The sequence below is a fragment of the Rhipicephalus sanguineus genome, chromosome 10 (genome assembly GCF_013339695.2).
Source record: "Rhipicephalus sanguineus isolate Rsan-2018 chromosome 10, BIME_Rsan_1.4, whole genome shotgun sequence".
Classification (NCBI taxonomy): Eukaryota; Metazoa; Arthropoda; class Arachnida; order Ixodida; family Ixodidae; genus Rhipicephalus; species Rhipicephalus sanguineus.
The window spans coordinates 23,347,829-23,372,611 of record NC_051185.1 but is presented as its reverse complement, the minus strand read 5'-3'; the positions used below and the strand labels follow the sequence as shown (position 1 = coordinate 23,372,611).

General features: G+C 44.8%; 1 protein-coding gene across 1 annotated transcript in view; it reads left to right on the top strand.

Moving 5' to 3' along the window:
- Positions 1-15,017, top strand: part of LOC119407256 (complement C3) — a 59,996-nt gene extending 44,979 nt beyond the window's left edge. Inside the window, exons 33-41 of the mRNA XM_037674139.2 lie at positions 217-292; positions 613-700; positions 1,983-2,054; positions 2,898-3,003; positions 6,636-6,725; positions 9,104-9,208; positions 10,445-10,528; positions 11,996-12,140; positions 14,519-15,017. Of these exons, the coding sequence (XP_037530067.1) occupies positions 217-292; positions 613-700; positions 1,983-2,054; positions 2,898-3,003; positions 6,636-6,725; positions 9,104-9,208; positions 10,445-10,528; positions 11,996-12,140; positions 14,519-14,687 (935 nt within the window). The 3' untranslated portion in view covers positions 14,688-15,017. The remainder of the gene's footprint in view (positions 1-216; positions 293-612; positions 701-1,982; positions 2,055-2,897; positions 3,004-6,635; positions 6,726-9,103; positions 9,209-10,444; positions 10,529-11,995; positions 12,141-14,518) is intronic.
- Positions 15,018-24,783: the final 9,766 nt, after the last annotated feature.

The window sequence follows — 24,783 nt, the reverse complement described above, 5'->3', positions numbered from 1 at the left end:
CTTCTCAACATAATGAACCAAACGTAACAAAATTCGGAACACACATGAAGACATAGATTGCTCAGAGATTGATGCTGAGCATTGCAATTAGCCTGTGAAAGTTCATGTTTACAACCGACGAAATCGTTTCAGGTCTCAAGAAGCAGGTGATGTAAGAAAGGTTTTATTTTTGCTTCGTATTGTCTCACTCGCGTTTATTTATTCACTCACCGACAGAGCACCACCGCACCACTAGATCGTCAAACCAGCCACAGCAGAGCAAGCTAGTCTACGACATCGAAGTGTGCTCGCAGTAAGCTACGTTTATGCATTTCTGAGATTAAGAAGTTTGCTGGGATAACGTGGCGGACGCAAATCCAGAGCCGGGTTGATGAAACAAACCGTATTTTCCCGCATATAACCTGCCCCTCCATATAAACCGTAACCCCTAACTTTAAATCTACAAAGCAAAAAATAAACGTGCACATAACCGCCGCATATAACCGGCACCCCCACTATTTCAATTTGTTTCTATCGCATTCATTGCTTCGCCTCTGTGGAAAAACTGTCATTTTTTGTACGTGCGCCTGCCTTCGAAAGCATGTGAAATAACAAGTGCACCTCTTGTCTTAGGTACATCGGCGAGTCGGACTCCAACGCAGCGGTTATAGAAGTTGGACTGCTCAGTGGATTCGATCCGGTGGTCGAGGACTTGGATGTGGTAAGGAGCGGTTTTCGTTTGTTCTTCTTTTCATCTATTTTTATGCCTACACAAAATTTGGCGACTGCTTGTTCTACTTGTTTTCTCTCGAGAAGTTTGTCTATACCTGTCTTTACGGCTTAGTTGCAATGCCTTGCAAAGCTGAGCGCGTACGACTGCCCCCGATGGTCGCCACACTTCAATGAAGGCGAAATATAGAAATAACCACTGCTTTGTCCATAAGATTTAAGCAGGCGAGCTTACAGTTTTCGTATCGTCTTCTGTTCTCAAGATTGTCATGAAGGCGATGTATAGAGAGCGTGAAACGAGGCGGTAGCGCGGCCCTGGCGGCGTCCTGTGGAAGTGAATTGCGTGCTATTGCAGTAGGTATTGCTAAGAGAAAGCTCTGTGCATGATATGTATTAGGTGTTCTTTATTGCAATAGCAATTATATGGAAACTTGGCGCGTTTTTGCTGTCGGCGTCGACGCCGCCGTGATGTTCCATGTAAAGTTTAAATAACATCGCACCGCGCGTCTTATGCTCTATAGGCGCGAGTGAAAGCACCCGAGCGCAGCCCACGAACGCTTCTTTAGCAGAGAGGAAACATGCCGCCGACCTTTCGCGCCGACCTTTCGTCGCGCGAAAGGTCGATGATGCAGAAGTGTGGCCGCATGGCTCCGCGCTTAGCTCAGTCACTTGGTTCCGCACTTGGTTCCGCATAGCTCCGCTATGTCGGGCGTGCTTGCGCGCTTATCTTTACAGGCATCAGTGGAATACTTAATCCTTTGTTAGAGTCTGGTCTCACCGCTCGGTTTGCGATTGAGTGATAGCTCGACGGTCGTTTCGATTGCCGCAGCGGTCGTGTTTCATTACGCCGGCGTGTTCCTGAGCTACGCCAGTTTGGATGCTACAGGAGACAGCTGCTAACCTCACTTCGTATAACATTGCAGTCTGTTACTTTCGCATTGGTTGCTTCGCTTTTACCACGAAACTGTGATCTTAAATACCGGGGTGATGGCAGCTGCATCTTGACGGGTACAATACACTTATTCTTGTCACAGCACAGCTCTGTCAAGCGTGAACGCAATAGGGGCGAGTGCGTTTGGCAGAATGCATTGCTTGCAAAGCATGGCCTCCAGGATCTGCACAACAGGCAAGACTGGCTAACAAATTGTTGGCACTGATGCCGTGCGCCATCGCCATCCTTCAGGGTGCTGCAAGGTCATTGTATAGTTAGGCACATGTAGCAATGCATTGCTCGAGAACAACATAACATTATTATGATTCTTTTTGTCTCGCAGGCAATAAAAAGCAACACGAATCTTTCCAAATATCTCGTCACCGAGAAAAAAGTGATCCTGTATTTTAATCGGGTAAGGCTTTGATTACGTTCTCCCATTTTTTTAATCCGTTTTGCGCTGTGTACGGGTATAAGGGTTATGTCACACATGGTTTATTTCGTGCTTTTTTTTTCAGCAGTTCAGCCAGTAATCAACGCTTTTCCTTCCATAGTGGCGCAAATGCGTCTGAAAGCTTAACCATATTGCTCAAGTCATTAAGGCAATGTTGTCATGCATGGTAGCTCGTATCACTGATAGGGGCTGAATTAGCACTAATGTTAACTTTGTAGTTAATATTTGCGTCTCTCACCCATCGTGGTGTTCTAGTGCTTATGGCGCTCGTCATACTGACCCGAATATCGCGCGATCGAATCCAGGTCGCTGGGAAAGCATTTACGGTGGAGTAGAGGCCCGTGTACTTCGATTAAGGTAGCCCGTTAAAAAACCCCAAGTAGTCGAAATTTCCGGCGTCCTCCAGTACAGTGTCCCTCATAATCATATAGTGATTTTGGGACGTAAACCTTCCAACAATTATTGTTACTTGTATATCTCCCATGAGCGCAGAAAAAAATGGGCAGAATTTTTTTATCCTTTGAGCGATATGCTCTCTCGCGATATCGTATTCAACGCTTCTTGAATACACTGAGAGATAATTAATTTTTTTGGTCAAGTTAGATGAAAAAGAAGTCTAGCAGGTGAAACGAATGACAAATATTTTATTATGTTTTTCATGAATTGATGTTTACGTTAAAAAGTGTTTATGGTTGAGTCAATGCGACACTGTACATGTACCTGCTAGTTGTAGAGTTATCAGCTGGCAGACGACTGGTGCTTTTTATTAGCCCTCTAGAAAATGCTTTTCTTGTCGGTGCCCAGATTCCAAGACAAGCAGCAACTTGCGTGCAATTTAGGACAGAACGCAAGCACATCGTTCACAACATTCAGTCGGCTGCGGTGAAGGTGTACGACTACAGCGACCCCTGTGAGTTTTCATCATTTCCATAACGTGGCACACACGTGACGACAACGTTGCCTCAGCTAATAGGATACAGCGTATTAAGAAAATCAGCATTATAAATCATCTTTGGACACGATTTTACAGTGGAGCTGTAAATGGAACACCTCCTTGATTCTGTGGTGTCCGTCCGAGTCTACAAAAAATGCCGAGCGCCCCTAGGGTGAGAGCCTACAATGCGCGTCCACTTCGTCCCCTTCGTCTGAGATGCGCTAGTCCCCATTTTCCCGGTAGGAAAAATTGTGACTTCTTTCTTTCTTTCTTTCTTTCTTTCTTTCTTTCTTTCTTTCTTTCTTTCTTTCTTTCTTTCTTTCTTTCTTTCTTTCTTTCTTTCTTTCTTTCTATCTATCTATCTATCTATCTATCTATCTATCTATCTATCTATCTATCTATCTATCTATCTATCTATCTATCTATCTATCTATCTATCTATCTATCTATCTATCTATCATTCTTTCTTTTTTCTCTCTTTCTTTCTTTTTTCCTTTCTTTCTTTCCTTTTTTTCTTTCTTTCTTTTTTTCTTTCTTCCTTTCTTTCTTTCTTTCTTTCTTTCTTTCTTTGTATCGCATTGCACAATGCTCCCTCCTGACTTTTTCCTTCCTTCATGCCGGGAATCGGACCTTTAGCAGCGCAGCGCTTCAATGGACAACAAAGACGATCATGCGTTCATATTCGGGCAACAATGACATGTGGCAACGCAATACGACAAATGACCTCGATAAAGGATCAGATTGCCACATCAGAAACGGCTGATCGTCGACAAACGCGCGATGGAGGGAACATCATTTATTGGAAAACGGCCCATACAAATATGCATGTCACCGGCGCACCTTCGAGGGCCACATTTCTGTACACTCGCCGGGTTTTTCACGTCGGATGCCGCAGCTGCCTACATAACGAGCTTCGCTTGAAAAAACTAGTGACCATTCTCTAGTTTTCTGTGAAGGCGGGCAGTTTCTATGAAGGTGGATGACCAGAGGACATCGAAATCTGTAACGCACAACAAGCTTCGCTTCAAAAAAGTCACAGTTTCGCCGCGATGGCGAAGCAATGAATGCTATTGCAACAAATTGGAATGTAACGCGAAGAACGGAAAGCAGCTCAAAATTTCCAGCGCGTCGCTCAAGCGCAAAAGACGCACGAAAAGAGCACACACAGGATGAGCCTGAACTATGAAGTGTCACAGCTCGACATATAAAGCACGCCGCTGAAACATAAAGAATGACACATGAAACGAACGCACGGGTATGCACAGGACGAGCGCCACTGTTGTTGCTTCTTTCTGTTTGAAAAGCGCGCTCCTTTCGCAAACGTGGCCGCTGCAACGAGCGAAGTGACCTCAGTATGCTCTGTGACTTCAGCGCGGACATCGCGCTGAAAGCACAAGACATAAAAACCACCCCCCTCACTAGATAAGCGCGTGCGCAGGCGACCGCGCCCTGTAGGGCAAAGTGCACCTGGTGAGGCAGGAGGTGCGCGCGCATCGCAACGAGCGAGGTGACGACCTTTAAAGCGCGCCCTTCGCGCCATCTCGCTGGTGACCAAGAAAAAGTCAGTTTCGCCGCAACGGCGAAGCAATGAATGCGATAGCAACAAATTGGAATGCAACGCGAAGAACGGAAAGCAGCTCGAAATTGCCAGCGCGTCGCTCGAGCCCAAAGGACGCACGAAAAGAACGCACACAGGACGAGCGCGAATTATCATGCGTCACAGCTCGATACTTGAAGCGCACTGCTGAAACATAAAGCAGGACGCACGAAACGAACGAACAGGTACACACAGGACGAGCGCGAACTAAATGTCGCAGTTGTTACTTATTTCTGTTTGAACAGCTCGCTCCTTTCGCAAACGCGGCCGCTGCAGTGAGCGAAGTGACCTTCGTACGCACTGTGACTTCAGCGCGGACATCGCGGGGAAAGCACAAGACATACAACCCCCCGCTTCACCCCCCGTCCGCCCCCTTCTTTCCTTGAGATAAGCGCACGGAGGCGACCACGCCCTGTAAGGCGAAGAGCCTCAGCGTTCGCAGGAGCGGGACGACGGCCTTTAAAGCGCGCCTAGCGCGCACATCGCGCCATCTCGCTGGTGAGTAAGAAAGCACGCTGAAGTAAATGGTGTATATAAATAGCTCGCCGTTAGCATGCTCAAAGACGCTACTCTCCGTGGCTTAGCCGTCTAGCGCCGCGCGTTTCGGAGCAAGAGGTCGGCCGTTTGATTCCGCGCGTTGGTAAGTTTTCCTGAATTATTTTTTCTTTGTGGCTTTGCTATATATACACACACACATACATATACGGTGCATGATGGCGGCGACGGCGACGGCAAAAATCAGCCGAGACTGTCCATATAATTGCTATCGCAATAAAACACGCATGGTGTATATATATCGCTCGCCGTTAGTATGCTGATGGACGTCGGTTTATGGCCGAGCCGTCTAACGCCGCGCGCTGCGGAGCGAGGGGTCACCCGTTCGAAACCGCGTATCGGAATGAATCTTTCTGAATTATTTTTCTTTGTGGCTTTTACATATATATACTTATACACATACATATACGGGACATGAAGGCGACGGCGACCCCGACGGCAGAAAATAGCCGAGAGTGTCCATATAATTGCTATCGCAATAAAACTCGAGACCATTCCACTATGGTGGATGGCTAGAGGAGCTGGTCACCTAAGCTCCTCTGGTCACCCACTTTTACGGAGCGGAATGGTCTCTAGTTTTTTCAAGCGAAACGTGTTCTGAGTTACAGATTTTGATGCCGCTAGAACTTCTTTTTATCGAGCGGCCGTACTGCTGGTCAGCCACCTTCACACAATGCTGTTCACAGAGTGACATGAATGAATGAATGAATGAATGAATGAATGAATGAATTCATTCATTCATTCATTCATTCATTCATTCATTCATTCATTCATTCATTCATTCATTCATTAAGTTTAGGTGAGTATATATACTGCCCATGATTCACGTGCTTTCTGAACTTCCATGCTTTCAGCAAACACGGGATATAGCAACTGAAGCGCAGCGAAGATGCGTAGGTCACGTGCTGGGTCTTAAAGAAACCCAGGTGGTCGAAATTTCCGGAGCCCTCCACTGCGGCGTCTCTCATAATCATATCGTGGTTTTGGAACGTTAAACCCCAGATATTATTATTATTACGTGCTGGGTTAGCTTTTGGAGAAAACAGGATGGAGGTAAAAACACGAAGGAGCTTGCTTGCGGAGGCTAGCTGTGTGACGTCATACTTCGTGTGAGCTTCTTTCGTTTGTCCATCATGCCCACTATCGTCATTTGATGTGCCCTCCTGTTATAATACCAAGCGTGGCTGACGGCATGTGTAAATGAAATTGGCAAAATTAAGCAGAATTGGTTGTAATATAAGTAAAATGCAAATTAAAATGTGCCATTTTTAACGTACGTTTCCTTATCAACCGCTAATTTCGTCGTGTGATAACCGTGTCGTGGCTCTAATAATATGGGAAATTTTTCTCGGCTTAGACAACTAGGCAGATCACATTGGGAGCAGGCAGGAAGTTTTGGTGTATAAGAGTGTTGTGCCAGCTGTAGATGTGACCGATATGCGTTCTTTGTCGACAGCACGTTCGTGCACGCAATTCTACGGACTTGAATCGACGAGTCCTCTGCTGAAGGTGGCCTGCACAGGAACCAAGTGTCAATGCATAGAAGGTAAGCGCTCGATCACCAATCGGCAACTGCTTGAAATTGCCGAGCTGTCAAAGCGGATCTTGGCCTCTGCAATAACAGCGTTGAAAGCGTGACAAGAAGTTGCCGAATGGAAGAAGTCACACGGTCCCTTAAGCATTTGCCTAAAACTACTCGAAGGCAAAAGCCACCCTCTTTTTCTTCTGAATCGATTGTATAGATGCCCCCCCCCCCCCTCCCGAAAGATTTCTGCGTCTAACATGGTTTTGCGCAGCGTCGAGGATCGGAAGCATTGCAAACTTCCTGCGCCTTATGTGGTTCTGCAGTGCCTCCGGGATTGGCCCACCATATACCAAGCGACGACGTTATGTGATGACGTCATCGTGTGAAAAAAAATGTTATGTGACGCCGTTGTGACGTCATGCTTACGTCACAAATACGAACTATATGTGCTACCCCGATGACGCCATAGGATGACGTCGCCATATGATGGAGGAGGAGAAATAAACTTTATTGACGGTCCTGTACAGGGCTGGAAAGCTCGCCTCCCACATTGTAACCGGGAGGTCAAGCCTCCTGGCCCTATCATGGGCATACTGGACAGCTAGGACTAGCTGCTTGTGGTCTTGAGTCCTGATCATGCTTGAGAACCAGTCACGAGTAATGCCAGGGGGAAGCGACCCACACTCCCAGAGCAAATGTTCTAATGTACAATCACCTACCTTGCTTCTTTACATAGAGTTCAAATTACGTGGATAATTTATATTGTATAATAGTAATATATACCTGTTTTTTTTTTTCATGTACGGATGTCTTCATATATGTTCCCATTAGAACGCCGGTATTTATATTTATATTTGTATAACTACTGCTCTCTTTTATTTAGATGTGATTTGTAATGATACAAGCGCATTCTGTTATCTATTTTCCTTGTCTTGTTATATTATGTTTCTATAAGATTTTTCCCCCGGTAATCACAATGTTGTACTCATGCATTTCTTTTTTTTTTCAATGCAGTTGCGCTGTGTGACGAATGTACAGGGTGGTGCTTGAGGCCTAGTCAGGCGACTCATAATGTCCCCTTTAGTCTCCTGCACCACGACAATCATGTATTGTCGAACAAATAAAAAAGTATTCATGTTTTGTATGTTATGCCATTTCTTGTATTGCACAGGTGAGTATATGAACGTGTTTGTAATTGTCTAAGTGTCACTGCTTGTGCCCTGCTAAGTTTGATGTGTGGAGGAGAAAATGGATGGTGATTTTTTGCATCACTCGTGTTCACGCCGACGGTCAATTTTCGTATTTCATAAGGCATCTGAAGTTTTCCCCCTTAATATGTTAAGGCGAAAGCCTTAACATCTTAAGGCGCTTGGCGCCACTGGCATTGCGGCATGGGATCACGTTGCTTTTTTGTGCATTGCTCACTATGCAGGAGTATACATCGCCAGAAAACGTACAATATGATGATGCTTGAAATAACGCAACAGCACATAGACGAAATAAATGCTGTCTCATCGGAAACCGCACCCGGAAGAAATTGCTAAATGGTTTTATTTGTTTAGCAAAGAAATTTGTACGCAAAATTTCCCAGTGGCTGAAAGCACTGATGACTGCATGCTGTACATAGTAATACTGTAATGGTGCTGTCTTAATTTTTAACTGCTTGGTTAATGTGAGCTTCGGTGCCTACATATATATATATATCAAATCATATATATATATATAGCAAATCAGTGACTCTTCTTTGTCATCTCGACATATCATCATCATTTGTGCAACTTCCTCATCTGTATATATCATCATCATTGTAGAACAGCTCGAGCTAGACTCGAATAAAGCGGTTCCTCATAAGTATAGAGCATCAATATATATATATATATATATATTTATATATATATATATATATATATATATATATATATATATATATATATATATATATATATATATATATATATATATATATACGCGCAGTTTTTTAATGACAACACAAATTTTTCATAAGTGCTATGGCAGTCAGGTTCCTTTCATCTGCGCCCACGAACGAACTCTACATTGAGGCGGAAATACTTCGCCGCAGCTACATCGACATTAAAGTGGGTAATTACAAACTCGTTAATTGCCTTCCTAATTATTGATGTGAAGGCAGTTGTACAAACAATATGCACAATTTATGGCATACCCATTTTTTAAGTAACGGGTATGACAATGACTACAGGAGCCTGACTGTCATAGCATTTTGATTTAAAAATCTGGGTAGTCTGAAAAAAAACGCTTTGTATTGGCCTGTGTGACCACATTTGGATTTAAAATTGCCACTTTTCATAAAAACAATGGCGACAATATCTTTGATTCGTCATCATTGAACAACTTTAATGTTACGCTTTTTTTTTCTGCAGCTGAATGTCCACGAAGAATGCCTTTCCTTAATGTTACAAGAGTGATACCGGAACAAATAAAGAGGCAGATTCTATTGGAAATGGCCTGCAAAGAGCACGATTTTGGTAAATGAGCATTTATTGCTTTATTCTTTTTCCACTGTTTATCACCAAGACAAGATAAAAAGCAGCTTCTTACTATATATTCATGTACACGCAGTAGGAAGCTCTATTTGCGTTTGGCTGGTGGTTGGCTATTCCAGACGATTCTTTATCGCAGGCCTTGTAAGTCCTGTCGCCAACTCTTGCTTTATTTGACTGAAGTGTTCTTAAATGGAAACTAATGACAGTGGGATTCGCAGCCGAAGCTCACTTACGTGTTCAATAGACCAATAACAGTCATGCATATATCGGTACACCTCACGGTTAAACCACAACACATCCATCACGGGTAAATATTATCCATAACGCACATATGCCTTACCGATTTCAGTACTGTCCACTCAAACTCATTAGAAAAATATGAAGAATTAACATACGACACAATTTAAATAGCGCGTATGTAAACAAATGGTCAGTTTGTGAAATAAAATGTAGGCACTAAGCATTTGAACGAACAAATATTTAACAAATTACCGTCACTCTAAAAATTGGAAAGTGCAAAGAACGTTTCAAGAGTAAGCTGCGCACAAAAACAAGTGCCAGAGTCGGTTTTGAAATGTTTCGGAACTATAAGACTAGTGGTGTAATTCCCAACGCAAGAAAGTTCTGTTTACCGCGGGAAAGTATTTTTGCAAAGACGGAAGAAAAGGCCTTAAGTCTTAAGTTTTAATTAACTGAAGAAAACGAAAGCGTTCCGCTATACAGACATGTCGGCGATAATTCAGATGACGGAAGTGATACATTGTGCTCGCAAGTGGACCTCTGGAATTGAATAACCTCTCCTGCGAATCGCTTGACCGATTCTCTTGCGATCCCACCAATTTACAATTTTTAAAAAATGATGCTAAATGGTTGGTCACTAACATCACATTGCACTATTTACCGGTACTGGGTTTCTGCATGTTGCAAAATATATATTGTCTTCTATACATGTTTCTTGACGAATACTTATAACTGTGCCACAGTACTTCCGACAAGCCCAGCTGAAACGTTCCACATGCAATTTTAACAATTCTGCATGTTCCCGTATGTTTCGTTTATAAATATATGAAATTATATGAAAAACATATGGAATCCATGTCTTCCTAAGAAAACACATGGAAATGTTAGAATGACATATCCAACATTTCAGTAAGTAGGCCGTAACATATACAACAAGAATTGCTGTATTTACTGATTTTCCTTCATTTTCACATGCAGTGTGGATTGGAAGTGTGACTGGGAACAGTGTCGTTAATGGCTTCCGTCACATACATCTACGCATCAAGACTGTGCTCAAGGAAGGTAACGGGTGTGACTCCTTACGCATGCAGCATGTGTTACGAAGTGGTGCGAACCTTGTGCCCTTGAAATGTTCATACGGAAACAGTGAAGAGCTTTAGCGTGTCTGAAATTACGGTATACGCAATGGCATTAGCGTAATATCACGTTACCGGACGCCGATAGTGGCATGTCATGATGTCTTGTACACCCACAATATCTCAAGGCACGTTTTTGTTTTGTGCGAGTGTTCTTGTAGAAAAGGTGTTGATAGGCTACGTGTCTTAGGTTGTGCCCATGTCGAAAATCTGCACCAGCAGTGATAACGTGCACAATAACTTGGTTAATGTAACTCTGCCGAATTGAGATCTCTTCCACCAGATGGCGTCACAACTTCACCACACACATTCACGCTTTCGGTAAACCGGTAAACCTTAAGCAGTAGGAAGTTCGCACATTAGCTAAAACTCCCTAATGAGGCGAGATACCTTTGTTGAGGCCGGAACTATTCATGGGTGTACATTTAAATGCACAAACAAGGTGTGTAAAGAACATGTACTGAATCAATCTGTCAACTGGTACATTACACTCCCAAAGTTTTCGGTACAATCTCCGTGCTGAAAGTGTTTGCTTATTTGACGTTATAGTGAAAACGAAACTTTCCGAGTCACGTATCGCCTGTAAAGCACAGCTACAAGAACATCACCATGACGTCACACACCTTGCGGAATTCAGCATATTTAGAGCACTATTTTGTAAAGTTAAGGTGGGACGCGGCTGCTACCAAGAAATGGCTTGCTTACTGCCGAGTCCCTTGTAATATTTACTTTTCTATGAACGAACACATTCAGCTGGTGAGTCAAACTGTAGGACTGTGAAGTCATGGGCAGCTATAAGGATTATATAATATCGCCTTTTGTTTGTGCCAGCTTTCTGGCTTACCATACACAAACCGTCCGAAGACTTGCATATTCGAGATTTAAGGTCCGTGTACCTATCTGTAAACCTCACCTAATAGGTAATTCGTAGCAGCGCCCTTTCATATTTCTTCAGACTTGTCTGGGACGTAAAAAGACGTAATACATTTTGCACAGATCACCCTAGCACTTAAGATTATTTATATTTGCTTTCTCATTTGTTGAGGGTGCTACTCATTACTTGCTGGATCAGGATAGGTTCAACTTGGATGCTTAACAGTACATGATTCATGCTGAGAATGACAAAGAATGTCAACGGTTGCCTTCAGTCAACCAATCAATTAGTCAGTCATTTATTGTCCAGTAGGCGGGTCATTGTCTTTTAGACATTCACTTACCCCAGTCAGCGAGCAGTGAATCTGCAATCCAGTTAAAACGCATATGGTGCTTATCAATTCAGTCATCCATTTATCAGTTGAGACTTACTTGAATACCACCCTGCTCGAAGGGAGGATTGTGATTAACATTAGAAGTTTGGCTTGTAATGCTTGCATTGAATTTTTGAATGTTGCAGGTTCAGAAAAAAGACAGTCTGTCTTGACGGGCGAAAAGTTGTTCTTTGCTCCCCATCACTGCGGCACTGCAGACTTGGGCGTGGGTGAAGAGTACTTTGTTTTAGGGCGTGATGGCGAGCCCTTTGCGAATAACGGATCTGTTGGGTAAGTGTTTTGGCCAATCACAGCTTCCCGTTTTCTCTAAAGCTTGTTAATTGAAACCATTAGGATGTAAGCTTATTCACCTTGGTTAGCACACTGTGATGTAGAAACGACCTAGATATGTGGGGTGTAACCTGTGTTGGTATGGGGGCCGCCGCGTAGGTACAGCGGTAACGGTGCTCAGCTGCTGACCCGCAAGACGCCGGTTCGATCCCTGCCGTGATGGTCGCATTTCAGTGTAGGTGAAATGCTACAGGCCCACGTACTTAGGTTTAAGCGCACGTCAAAAAACCCACAGGTTGTCGAAATTTCCGGAGCCCTCCACTATAATATTGTGGTTTTGGCATGCAACTCCCCGGAAAGATATTAATATTATGAGTTGTGATGGGGTACCTCTCTTTGCGATGCATCATACTGGTACCTGGACATCATTGAATGCCCTAAAAAATCCCCTTCTTTCATTCATTCATAGGGAGGGTCCCGTGCCGGCAGATATGATGCATTCAGGTAGTATGCCAGGGCTTATTTGTCAGCTGTCCGCTCGTTAAAAAGATCATGTGCTACGTGACGCCAGCTCGAAAAAAAAAGGATTGTTCCACACTCGCCATCATAGGCACGAGCGGTGCTGTCTAACACTCCCAGGTTTGGTTGTATATAGATACCCGATAAAGAGGACGAGGGGACGACCCCCGCAGTAGCTCAATTGGGAGAGCATTGGGTGCGTTATCCGAAGGTTGTAGGTTAGGCCCCTGCCGGCGGCAAGTTGCCTTTTCGTCCACTTTACTTTCATCGCATCTATATCATAATTACTGCAATACACTTAGTGCAATTAACGTCCCCTATACGTTCCTTGGCTTCGTTATATGTTGGTTTTAATTAAGGTTGGATCAAACAAAGAAACGAGCCCTCAGAATTCCCTTCTTTCATTCACTAAGATACTAAGAGACTGAACAGCACCCAGCAGAACCGGTCGATGCACCCATATTTTCATTAGCCACAGCCATTTGAAGCGAGGCAAAGTACATACGAGTTATTTGTAGTGTCAAATTGAGGTGAGCATGTAGAAATTATAAATGAAGGGGAAATAAAAGAACATGAACGAACAATGTACCACCGGTGTGATCCAAACCCACAACCCCCGATTTCGGACATTTATGTATAGATTCATGTCGAAGCGTAGCGCGAGGAAAAACATGACACAGTAAAGAACACACAGGACAGGCGCTGGGCACAGGACAGCCAGGACAGCGCCTGTCCTGTGTGTTCTTTACTGTGTCCCGTTTTTTCTCGCGCTACACTTCGATATGAATCTACACCAACTCGCCCAGTGCTCTACGTTACTTCATTTCATTTTATGTATAGAGTCTCGTTAAACGAACCTGAAAAAACAGGGGAAAATGATCCACTTAACAGGAGTTTCATTTATTGAGAGATGAACTGGGGTGCAGAATTCAAGAACGAAAGCAGTCATATTAGAGACAGTCGGTCCATTTAGGCAGCCATTCCGTTTACTGAAACTCTATGCATGTAAGCGTAACACCTGGAATAAAGCATACAATTTTTTTTTATTCAGTGGCTATTGTGCATGATTTAACGTGTTGATGGACCTAGTTCACATTATATACTGCAACGTGGCAACACGTTAAGGTTGCGTAGGGCAGCCCGTGAATGTCCGTGGTGTCTCAACAAATAGTTTTTGAAATTGTTTTATTTGTCGTCCTATTTAATTACATATACAAATGGGGGGGGGGGGTCTTAAAATAAAAGCTGTCCTCGAACATCTTGACGAGCATACAACCCTTTCATTTGGCAGGGAGGCAAGATTACATATGCGTACATGTATATACACACACTTATACATATTAGCAGCACACATTTGCTTCAACATGTTTCGCACTCACACTTTCCTCTAAGTGTCAACCAGGAACATATGACAAGATACTGCATAGAAACCGTACACATCAGTTTTAGTTCTTTAGGAAAGGCTGTGAAAAGATCAAATCGTACCAGTTTATAACAGTTTAACAGTGTGGGCATTGTGTAGTTAAGACATTCTTTTCCGTAGTTTGAATGCGGTGTTGATTACTAATTATTCCTTGAAGTGTCTTGTTCCGTAATTTTGAGCTTCTATACTACTGACGTAACCAGGAGGGAGGGAAGGTTCCACCCCCCTCCCCCCCAGAATTTTTCAATATTGCATCTGTACATATACACGCACACATACAAAAACATATGTAAAGAGCGCATAACCCTCCCCCCTCCCCCCCTCGAAAAAAATTATGCCTACTCCCCTCTTCGAAGTACAGCTAAATAAAAGTCTATATCTTCGAGTATCATCCTGCAATTCCTCTATCTAAATCTTCCTTGATTTCTCTTTGCAGCGTGAGGTACAGCTTGGACAAGCACGTGCGCCTCTTCAACGTACATTCCATGCCGAGGTGGGGATCGCGCAGAAGGCTGAACTCCGTTTTCTATTGGCTTTCGTCGGAACTGCAGAAGCACGAAGGCTGCCCAGAGCACTTAAGAGTCGTGCGGTCGGCAACGTCTTGAATGAACAGTTGGCTGTGCCCAAACGTTTATAGTGGCCGTGGTAATGTAACGCTCTGCAGGTGGTGCTATTTCTCCATGCTTCCAACCAGCATTGGTTACTCTCGATTACGACACACTCAGGCAGACTGCAATGAACTGTGTCCGTGTGTGTATTGCTGTGGAAGACCTAAGAAGAAAACATCATTCACGATTGATGTGGTATACAGGAACATACTTTGATGCCATCAAGCTTCCATTATTTGTACTTGCCACGTGAAGAAAATAAGTGACCATCTGAGTAAAAAAAAAAGGAAAAGACATTTCATTTGTTTGTCTAACACATTACTTCATACCCTGCCTTGTTTTGAAGCAAGGAATAAATGTTTTTGTTTATCTGAGTAACTCATACATCGAAGACAACAAAGATGTGCTGCCATGTTCAATACGAATTGCAATGTGTGAGTGTTTTATGAAGCGACTATCTAGAAAAATAAGTGAAGGTTCGCGATCATTCCGGAATATAGCGCATGTCCGGTTTTATTCGTGTGCTCTTCGCGCTGGCAAGCGGAGCAACGCCCATAACGAAAAAAAAAATTCCTCGAAAGCCTGCTGCACTCTTGGCCAGTAGCGTAGCCATAAACTTTATTCGGGTGGGGGGCGGGAGGAGGGTTGATCCATTTTTTTTTATTGAAATGGTAAAATAGGAGAGGTTGGTGCCATTATAGTGGCACCGGCTACTCCTTTTCGCTTAGAAGACAAAATATGTAGTAACAAAAATAATAAGGCACAAAATGGAATACAGTAGAACACACGTTATGTATGTTCGTACGTGCGTTTGTACTTGTGCCCGTATATACGTATTCACATGCAAAATTGAAAATTTTCCGGGGGGGGTGGAGTGTTGAACCCCCAACCCCCCCCCCCCCCTCCCCGCTGGCTACGCCAGTGCACTTGGTAATAGATTAAGCTTAGGACCAGACTTCTTGCGAGGCATAACGAACCGCAGAGTGAAAGGCCCGCATTATATTACCTACACGTTCGCAGTCGATTGCCTTGTTCCTCCCCATTTGAAGTTTTCTGCACCTCACGTGGTTTTGCGACATCTCCGGGATGCCATGTGATGACGCCACCATGTGACGTTAGGATGACGTCTGAAGTCACGTTAACAAACGGAAGGTGAAGAACCATGTATATGCGACTGGAACTCCACCAGATCTCGGTCAAACTCTGATGTCGGAGCACTTTGAATACCGCTACCGAAACGGCGTACACACAGCAACAAATGTAAGCTCGCACTAGTGGAAAAGCTGAATTTTGGTGCAACCTGGGAACGCTTATTGGGGCATCTGAATCGCGGTTTCAGCCTGTGTTGTTTTTTTTTTATATTACGCGACTCATTAAATTGTAACTGCAATGCCTTAACAGAGCAAATGGTCACTTTACCGTGAGAGACGTGCTGTACGTGTTCTGTAAAAAGGTTTTGTTGCATGTACCTGGAATATATTGCGCCTGTTCCAACGATGCTAGCGTTGGCGAGCTTTGGGAGAGAGCCTTGGTGAGCTCCGTCCTCGACGATCAGCTAAGACTGGTCGTAAGGGCCCAGGACGCTGCCCCAGCCGAAGGCATCCGGACTGTGGGTGCTCCTCTCCTTTAAATGGCCCCTCACGAGGCTACATTGCAAATTTCAGTTCATCCGATATAAGGTGACATTTGGGGAGCGTTTTACAGAAAAAAAATATTGCTAATATTGGTTCATTATTGGACACGAAACGAAAAAAAAAATTTACATTACTCATAGTATGAAGTTGCAAGGGAATCCACACAAATTTCTCCGAAAGAAAGCTTCCCAGTTGACAAGACCATTGCACTGGCCCGGCATTGGAACCAACTGGGTTCATTGCCTTTCTGGTGCAGTCCAACGAGAAGTCTCCTGCCTCGAGTTTTTAATTCATCCTCCCACTATTATCTTCTACCCTCCTGCTCGGTCGAGATGGTAAAGCTACCATTTTGTCAGCCGCCAGACACACGGTACATTGATTGATGCATTCCTTAAACACGCCTGGAAATTAGGGGCCACCATCATGGGTGTCGGCCGGATTTTGTTTCGGGGGGTTGCAAAGCAGTGTTGCATCGCGGCAGGGGGAGAGGGCAAGTGCTAGCGTGGCTATGAGGGGGGGGGAGGGGGCAAGTGCCCTTTTTGAGCCCCCTGCCGACGCCCAAGGCCACCATGCAACAAAGGCCAGAAAGTCGGCGTGCACGAAGCCACCAGTTGACTCGGCTCGCCCTCGGCTTTGGCACATCGCAGCGCATTACTCTCAAGCTATGGCACGCGTGTCGAGTTTGAGCAGCTTGGAGGCGCCCGCATCGATCCCTGCACTAGCGCGTGCTTAATCACGTAGCTTCCAGCTGTGGGCGCGGGACATGGGGGAAGGAATAAACTAAGAGGGTGCGTCACGTGACAATCTTGAAGCCTAGCCATAAAAACGTAAAACATAAAAACAAGGAGAAATAGGCCCTGGTCAGGTGGTGGGCAAGCGTTACAATGGGTCGGGCTCGCTTTGGTTACTTCTGTTGCGGGCGCTGCAGGGGCCCAATCCTACCCAGAAGTCACCGTTCGGGAGGGGCGGTGTCAGAGGGGGTTGGCTTGCGGGAACTATAGGAGTCGCATGAGGCTCCCTCCTAGTTTTCGCTTTCTTCCATGGCGCGGGAGGCACATCGAGCTATCGTCACTTCTAGGCACATTCGCTCCCGCTGCGTGTGCGTCTTCTTCGTCCCTTTTTTGGCCCTTATGTTGAGTTCGGGCGGCAACCAGTTGCTTCTAATGATCTACCAACAAGCCCATTTCGCGACTCCCATTCTGCCACGCTTTCCCATGCAGCGGGCGGTGCCCTGACCGCATACCCTTATCGCACTTTCGACTTAAAAAAGAACATCACGACGACGGCGAAAACTCGCCTTCAGTGTCCAGATGATTGTTCGGCAACAAAACAGACAGAGAGACATCATGTATTGGTAAAATCTAAAACAGCAAACGGGGGCAGGACGAAGGGAATGGAGGAGGCTTGCTTCCTCAGCCGTGTCGGCTGTCCCTGCGCATAGCCCTCCGCCGCGTCGTTCCCACGATGACCTCTCGGTTCGGGATGTCGTAGACGAACGTCAAGTGGAAGGCCACGTGACACAGGGCGTACACCCACTGGCACACCGGGAACCACGATTCGGCTGCGTGCGGTGCATTTATTATTATTATTTTTTACGAACTGGGCGACACGTACAGCCGCCCGAATATTTAAAGAAACACTAAAGGGAAAAAAAGGATTTTTCTATTATTGGTAAATTACTCTTTCACACTTCCAAAATCCCTAAGCTTGCCACAAGAAGACTCTTGGTAAGCGAGAAAACGCGCAAAAATAAAATACGGGTAGCGACGCCACCCTGAAATTCCCGCAACAAACGCTGTGACGTCATAGATTTTGATGGCGTCTACTAGGGCCTACGTAGCTCCAATCGGTGCAAATGAATTGGATTGACCTCTTAGCGGGCCATACCCTTAACATACGAAGTTTCAGGAAATTTCGTTGAAATAAGTCGGCAAAAAACGACAAATACATTTTGAAATCCGTGACGTCACGCGTGGATATTTCGGCGCAAAATTTAAAAATGGTATTTTGAGCTCGATTTTTTTCCTGCATTAATAAACCTATTGTGGTGAAATTAACGACATTATAGTTCTAGACATTAGAGCTTCATATGATAAAGTGTTCTAAGAGAACACTTTATCAATCCAAACTGATTCATTGTATCACTTTTGTGTCCCTTTAACTAGCGTGCGCTAGCGGCCACTTTTCTGTGCGTCATCGCCGTACGACGGACCTAAGTTGCAAACACGGCGAGGGTAAGCGCAAGCCCACAAAGCGCGCTCAGCTGGTCCCAACGTCTGCCAGGCTGTTCCTTCTTGAGGACGTCACCCCGTATTAGCGCGCTTCAGATGAACAGCCAGCGTGAGTATGTGAATGGTTTTGCTTGTATTTTATGTTGCGAAGGTCAGCGTTGCAGCAAGCAATCGAGGAAATAAGATTTAAAGATACTCCACACGTCCCCACTCATGAGATAACTAGGAAACGTGGTTCGCCTGAAGTGGGCCGCTACGGGGTGACGTCCTCAAGAAGGAACTGCCTAGCAGACGATGAACCCAGCTGACTGCGCTTTGTGGTAACACGCTTACCCTCTCCCTGTTTGCAACTTGGCACCGTGATACGGCGCTGACGCAGAGAAAAGGCACCGCTCGCGCGCGGTAGTTCTCGGCGGCTGTACGTCAAGGTGCGACACGTCTCCTATGAGCTCTGGTATATTCTTCATAGGCATGACAGCACATACATGCACAGAAAAAAACAGGCAAAGTGGTCTGACCAGTCTTTTTTTTTTCTGTGGATACATGGGCTGTCACCTTAATGAGTAATGCACTACTAAAGGATTTATGCGTAACCAACTAGCCAGCCAGCAAAGGTTATTGAACTGGCACATACAATTGTTCATCGGTAAAAATGGATTACATTATGTTGGTTTTATTGGCGTAAAAGCAACTATGGCTATGCTGCTCCTGGATTACATTTTGTATTACAATGAACTACATTGTGTTCTAAAGGGGGCCACATATACGGAGAGTATCGAGTACTTTTCCAATCAGCGTAAATCAAATACAAAAAGATAATTAGAAATCTGAGACGTCGCACTGAAGTAGAACTTCGTAGGTTTCGGCGTGACACTTTAAAAATAAACTTTTAGCTTCATCTGCTCTTACAATTATAAACCTACGATGGCGAAGTTAACGACACCACTGTTCTCAAAGAATTTATGCGCTGCAGTCGCATTGGAAAGCTCAACTGCATGGCGTCCATGATGACTCCACAGGAAACCTGCATGTCCGTCCTTCTGTCACGCAAGTTGAATGGCTATAAAGAAATAAAATCCACCCAGAATCTACTTTGAGAGTTGGCTGAGTTATGCGTAAGCGCAGAGCTTATAGAGTTGTAGTTGGGTGTCCGTAGCAGTTCTGCGGACGTAGGCAGGCCGGCCATTTCCAGTGGGCGCCTGTGTCTGTAGAGCTGCTGCGGACGCCTAAATAAAACTGCCTGTATCCTGACTGTATCTTTCCGGGTTGTACCTTCGCTGTAACCTTGTTCCCGCGCGGTACCGGCATGGCCCGGTAGTTCTGACCTATGTATTTTCATCTCAGTTTTCTCTCGATTACACACTGTGCGATGAGAGTGATACCCTTAACCATACACTCTGGGCATAGGCGTGCGCACAGGGGGGGGGGCAGGGGGGGCGGCCGCCCCCCCTAATAACCTAAGAGGGGGGGCGCAAAATCTGCCCCATACATTGACCCCCTATAGTCACCGAAGAGGGGGGGGGGCGTAAAATCTGTCTCGTCCATTGACTTACAAGGAGGGGGGGGCGCTACGATGAACCTTCGCCCCCCCTGATGGAGCACCCTGCGCACGCCTATGACTCTGGGGATGCGACCAAGACAACTCCCCACCTCTAGAATTGGGGTAAATCCTGCTTTCAGACTGGGAGACCCTGAGCTCGGACCCGGACGTTCAAGATCGGATCCTCAAGCGCGCTTGTGAGGTCGCCAACAGACTTCATCTTCTGGACATCGACTGGGACAATGATAACGCGGCTCTACACAACTAGCCGACTCAATAAATGTTACTTCTGTGGGAATGTCCCAACATGTCAAGTTATACTGAGACCCTCCGGGAGCGGTGGCGGATAGCGCGGCTTAAATCGGAGGTCGAAGACCAAAAATGGGCTATCCAGCAGCCCAGGGAGACTATTAGGACACAAGGTCTCCTGGGTTCTAGCTGTGCGATGTAGCCGGGACACAAGCATGCCGGATCGTGTAATAATATTTATTCCCTCTCTCACTCCCTCTCGGCATGACGTATTTCATCCTTCAATGCAATTAGCGTTGCAAGCGGTGCTGCTGATGACATGCCACGCTGCGCTGGGTAGCGTTCCACCACGCCCGCATCTCTCGTATCCCCTTCAGACACAGCGCATCTCCGCTATCACTCACGTGACGTCCTTCATTTCCCTTCTTTCGCGAGGCTCATCCTTTTGCAACTGGTCACGTGATCGTCGGTGAAATGCAGTCATATGGTTCCCATAAATGCATGTACCGCATGCGTGGCTATATGGCCCAGTGGTTATGACACTCGTCTTCGGACTGTGAGGACCAAAGTTCGAACCCCCGTCGCCGAGGATGATTATTTTGTTTTATTTTTATTCCCTTCCCCCTTCTTCACACCTCCTCCCCACTGTCGATCACGTCACCTCCTTCCTTTTCCTTCTCTCGTGATGCTCATCCTTTTGCAACTGGTCACGTGATCGTCGGTGAAATGCATTCATATGCTTCCCATAAATGCATGTACCGCATGCGTGGCTATTTGGCCCAGTGGTTATGACACTCGTCTTCGGACTGTGAGGACCGAAGTTCGAATCCCACCTCGCCGATGATGTTTATTTTGTTTTTATTCCCTTCCCCTTCTTCACACCTCCTCCCCACTATCGATTCGGTCACCTCCTTCCTTTTCCTTCTCTCGCGATGCTCATCATTTGCAACTGGTCACGTGATCGTCGGTGACCAGTTGAAAATATGCATTCATATGCATTCATATGGGACACATATGCATTCACATGTGTCCCATAAATACATGTAGCTCAAGCGTGTCTATATGGCCCAGCGGTTATGGGTGATTCCACGAGAGATCGAACATGCCTGTCCGGTCGCATTTTTTGTTTTGCCTGGGTTTTTTATATGTTGTGTGGGCACATTCAAAGTGCACGGAACTGAAAATTTTATTTCCAAGAAACGCTCCCAGCGCGCCAAAAAAATATTTGAAGGTGAAGGCGCATGCCTCTTGTTTTTGCTCACTGCATTGTTTTCGGATTTCACGGCCGAATTTAGCGCGAACTATAAATGATGTGTCGAAATTTTCTTTTGCTCGTTTTAATACGCATTACTGTGAATTACATCCATGCTTTTTTTATGTCCTCCTCAAAAATAAGAAAATGTGAAAAAATGGCAAACACGGCCGAAATCAAAAAAGGGTCCTATGTTTGAGGCGCCTTGGCGCCTTTACTATTTCAAACAGAAACTTGAAAACAGTGTCAACTATAGCAAAGAGCCTTTGCAACATTTATACGGAAGAACATTTTCCTACGGGCAGCGCAAAAAAAGAAAAAAATAGTTAAAGAAGCGAGTTTTTTCAAAAAAGTACATTTTCAAAAAATAAAATAAAAAAACTCCGGTCTCAATTTTGACGGAAATTTTTTATCGAAGAGCGCTTATGTCAATGAACACATGGTTTTAATATCATATGTCCTCATTTGCTTTGTTTACGAGATATAACTGGCCAAAGTGACCCTTGCTGTGAGTGCTCACTTCAGGGCGACTGATGGTTGTTAATAGCTTGCATTGTGCGTAAATCGCAGTTTTAATTATTCTGCTGCAGCAAAACCTTGCTCTGGTGGCTTTTCGTCAAGAAAAATGTGTTCTCAGATTTTATTTGGTTCTACCGTGTGCGAAAGTGGGCTGCTGCCGCCCTCTAAAGGGTGATTCCACGAGAGATCGAACATGCCTGTCCGGTCGATATTTTTGTTTTGCCTGGGTTTTTTATATGTTATGTGGGCACATTCAAAGTGCACGGAACCCAAAATTTTATTTCCAAGAAATGCTCCCAGCGTGCCAAAAAAGTATTTGAAGGTGGCGGCGCAGACCTCCTCTTTTTGTTCACTGCAATGTTTTGGGATTTCACGGCCGAATTTAACGCGAACTATAAACGATGTGTCGAAAATTTTCTTGTTGGTTTTAATACGCATTACTGTGAATTACATCCATGCTTTTTTCCAAGTATTTCAAGGAGCCTTTGCAACATTTATGCGGAAGATCGTTTTCCTACAGGCAGCGTGAAATAAGAAGAAAATAGTTAAAGAAGCGAGTTCTTTTCAAAAAAGTACATTTTCGTAAAATAAAACAACTCAGGCCTCAATTTTGACATTTTTTTGTCGAAGAGCGCTTATGTCAGTGAAAACACCGAGTTAATATCTATGTCCTCATTTGCTTTGTTCACGAGATTTAACGGGCCATAATTACCCTTGCTGTGTGTGCTCACTTCAGTGCGGTCGATAGTTGTCATCAGCTTGCATTGCACTTAAATGTAGTTTTAATTATTTTCCTGCAGTAAAACCTTGCTCTGGTGTCTTGTCGTCAAGAAAAATGCATTCTCAAACTTTAATTATGTCTAGCGTGTGTGGGGGTGGGCTTCTGCCCCTCTCTAAAGGCCGAACGCGTACGCAGTTGGCAGCTTACAACCTCAACTTACCCGCCAGTATTCGTTAATCAGAAGCACGCGAGACACCACGAACACATGGTTTAGGTCACTTTGTCAAAACTCTCCTTGCACACAGAATAAAGCATCTTTATGCAGCGAAGACCAACTTAATCTGTAACTAAATGCCACAATCAGCAGGCGCGCTGTTATGCAGTTGTTTTCTCACTGCCTGCTTGCTTCCCTTCCATTACATGCATTGTACGCTCTAACCATCTTCCCCATTCGACGCACATTGTGCCTAAACAACATTTGTAAAAAAGTTAGCTCAATGATTTCCGAGCCGTTTATTTCACTTCCCGCTATCACATGTTTTCGGCGTCGCAGATAACGTCTTCCTGTATCATCTCGACCTTTACCTCAGCGTTTCAGCTGCCAGAAAACGTGCGGTGCGGCATGATTAAGCCATGAGTGGCCGAAGCTGCCCAATTTATGATGTTTTGTTGCCACTTTACTAAAGTGCTTTCCCACGTCGAGGACAGCAAAGGTCATTGGTGGCAGCAGACGGACATTACCCTTAGTTTTGACAATGAGTGCGGCCTACAAATTAAATATTACAGCCCAAAGCGCTTAGACACCCTTAGTCATAAGATGTTCAACCGTAAGTAGTTCTGGAAAGGCATTCATGACAGCTGCGCAGATGTGAGATAATTTGTGCGGTGCCGTTCAGTATAAACGTTTCGGCTTGCTCTAGGTCTAGCTGTTCACTACACGCGATGCGCGCGGCCGATGGCTACGTCCGATTGTTCTGTGCCGATTATTTACGCGTTCACAAAAAGAAGATTGCTGAGGAAAACGTTTTCGATGCGCAGATTTTTTTTCTTTGCTCTTTTTGTTGTTTCCCACCTCCAGAAGCTACTGTCATAGGCTGAGGATCTTCGCGACACCTGCGAGGTCTGCTTGCATTGCTTTAGGCTCCTCAAGGAAAACCTGTCTACATCTAACCGCGATGAGGTAGACCAGGCATTCCTTCAGGAAGAAGAAGCGGTTGATATCTTGAACAGGCGCGCCCATCTTTCCTCTGATGTTTGTAGGCGAGGTTGTAGGCTGCAAACTGTTTACACGTGAGCCATTTAGAGGGCGGCAGCAGCCCACTTTTGCACACGCTAGACACAAATAAAATCTGAGAACACATTTTTCTTGACGAAAAGCCACCAGAGCAATGTTTTGCTGCAGCAGAATAAATAAAACTGCGATTTACGCACAATGCAAGCTATTAACAACCATCAGTCGCACTGAAGTGAGCACTCATTGCAAGGGTCACTTTGGCCAGTTATATCTCGTAAACAAAGCAAATGAGGACATATGATATTAAAACCATGTGTTCATTGACATAAGCGCTCTTCGATAAAAAATTTCCGTCAAAATTGAGACCGGAGTTTTTTTTTATTTTATTTTTTGAAAATGTACTTTTTTGAAAAAACTCGCTTCTTTAACAATTTTTTTCTTTTTTTGCGCTGCCCGTAGGAAAATGTTCTTCCGTATAAATGTTGCAAAGGCTCTTTGCTATAGTTGACACTGTTTTCAAGTTTCTGTTTGAAATAGTAAAGGCGCCAAGGCGCCTCAAACATAGGACCCTTTTTTGATTTCGGCCGTGTTTGCCATTTTTTCACATTTTCTTCTTTTTGAGGAGGACATAAAAAAAGCATGGATGTAATTCACAGTAATGCGTATTAAAACGAGCAAAAGAAAATTTCGACACATCATTTATAGTTCGCGCT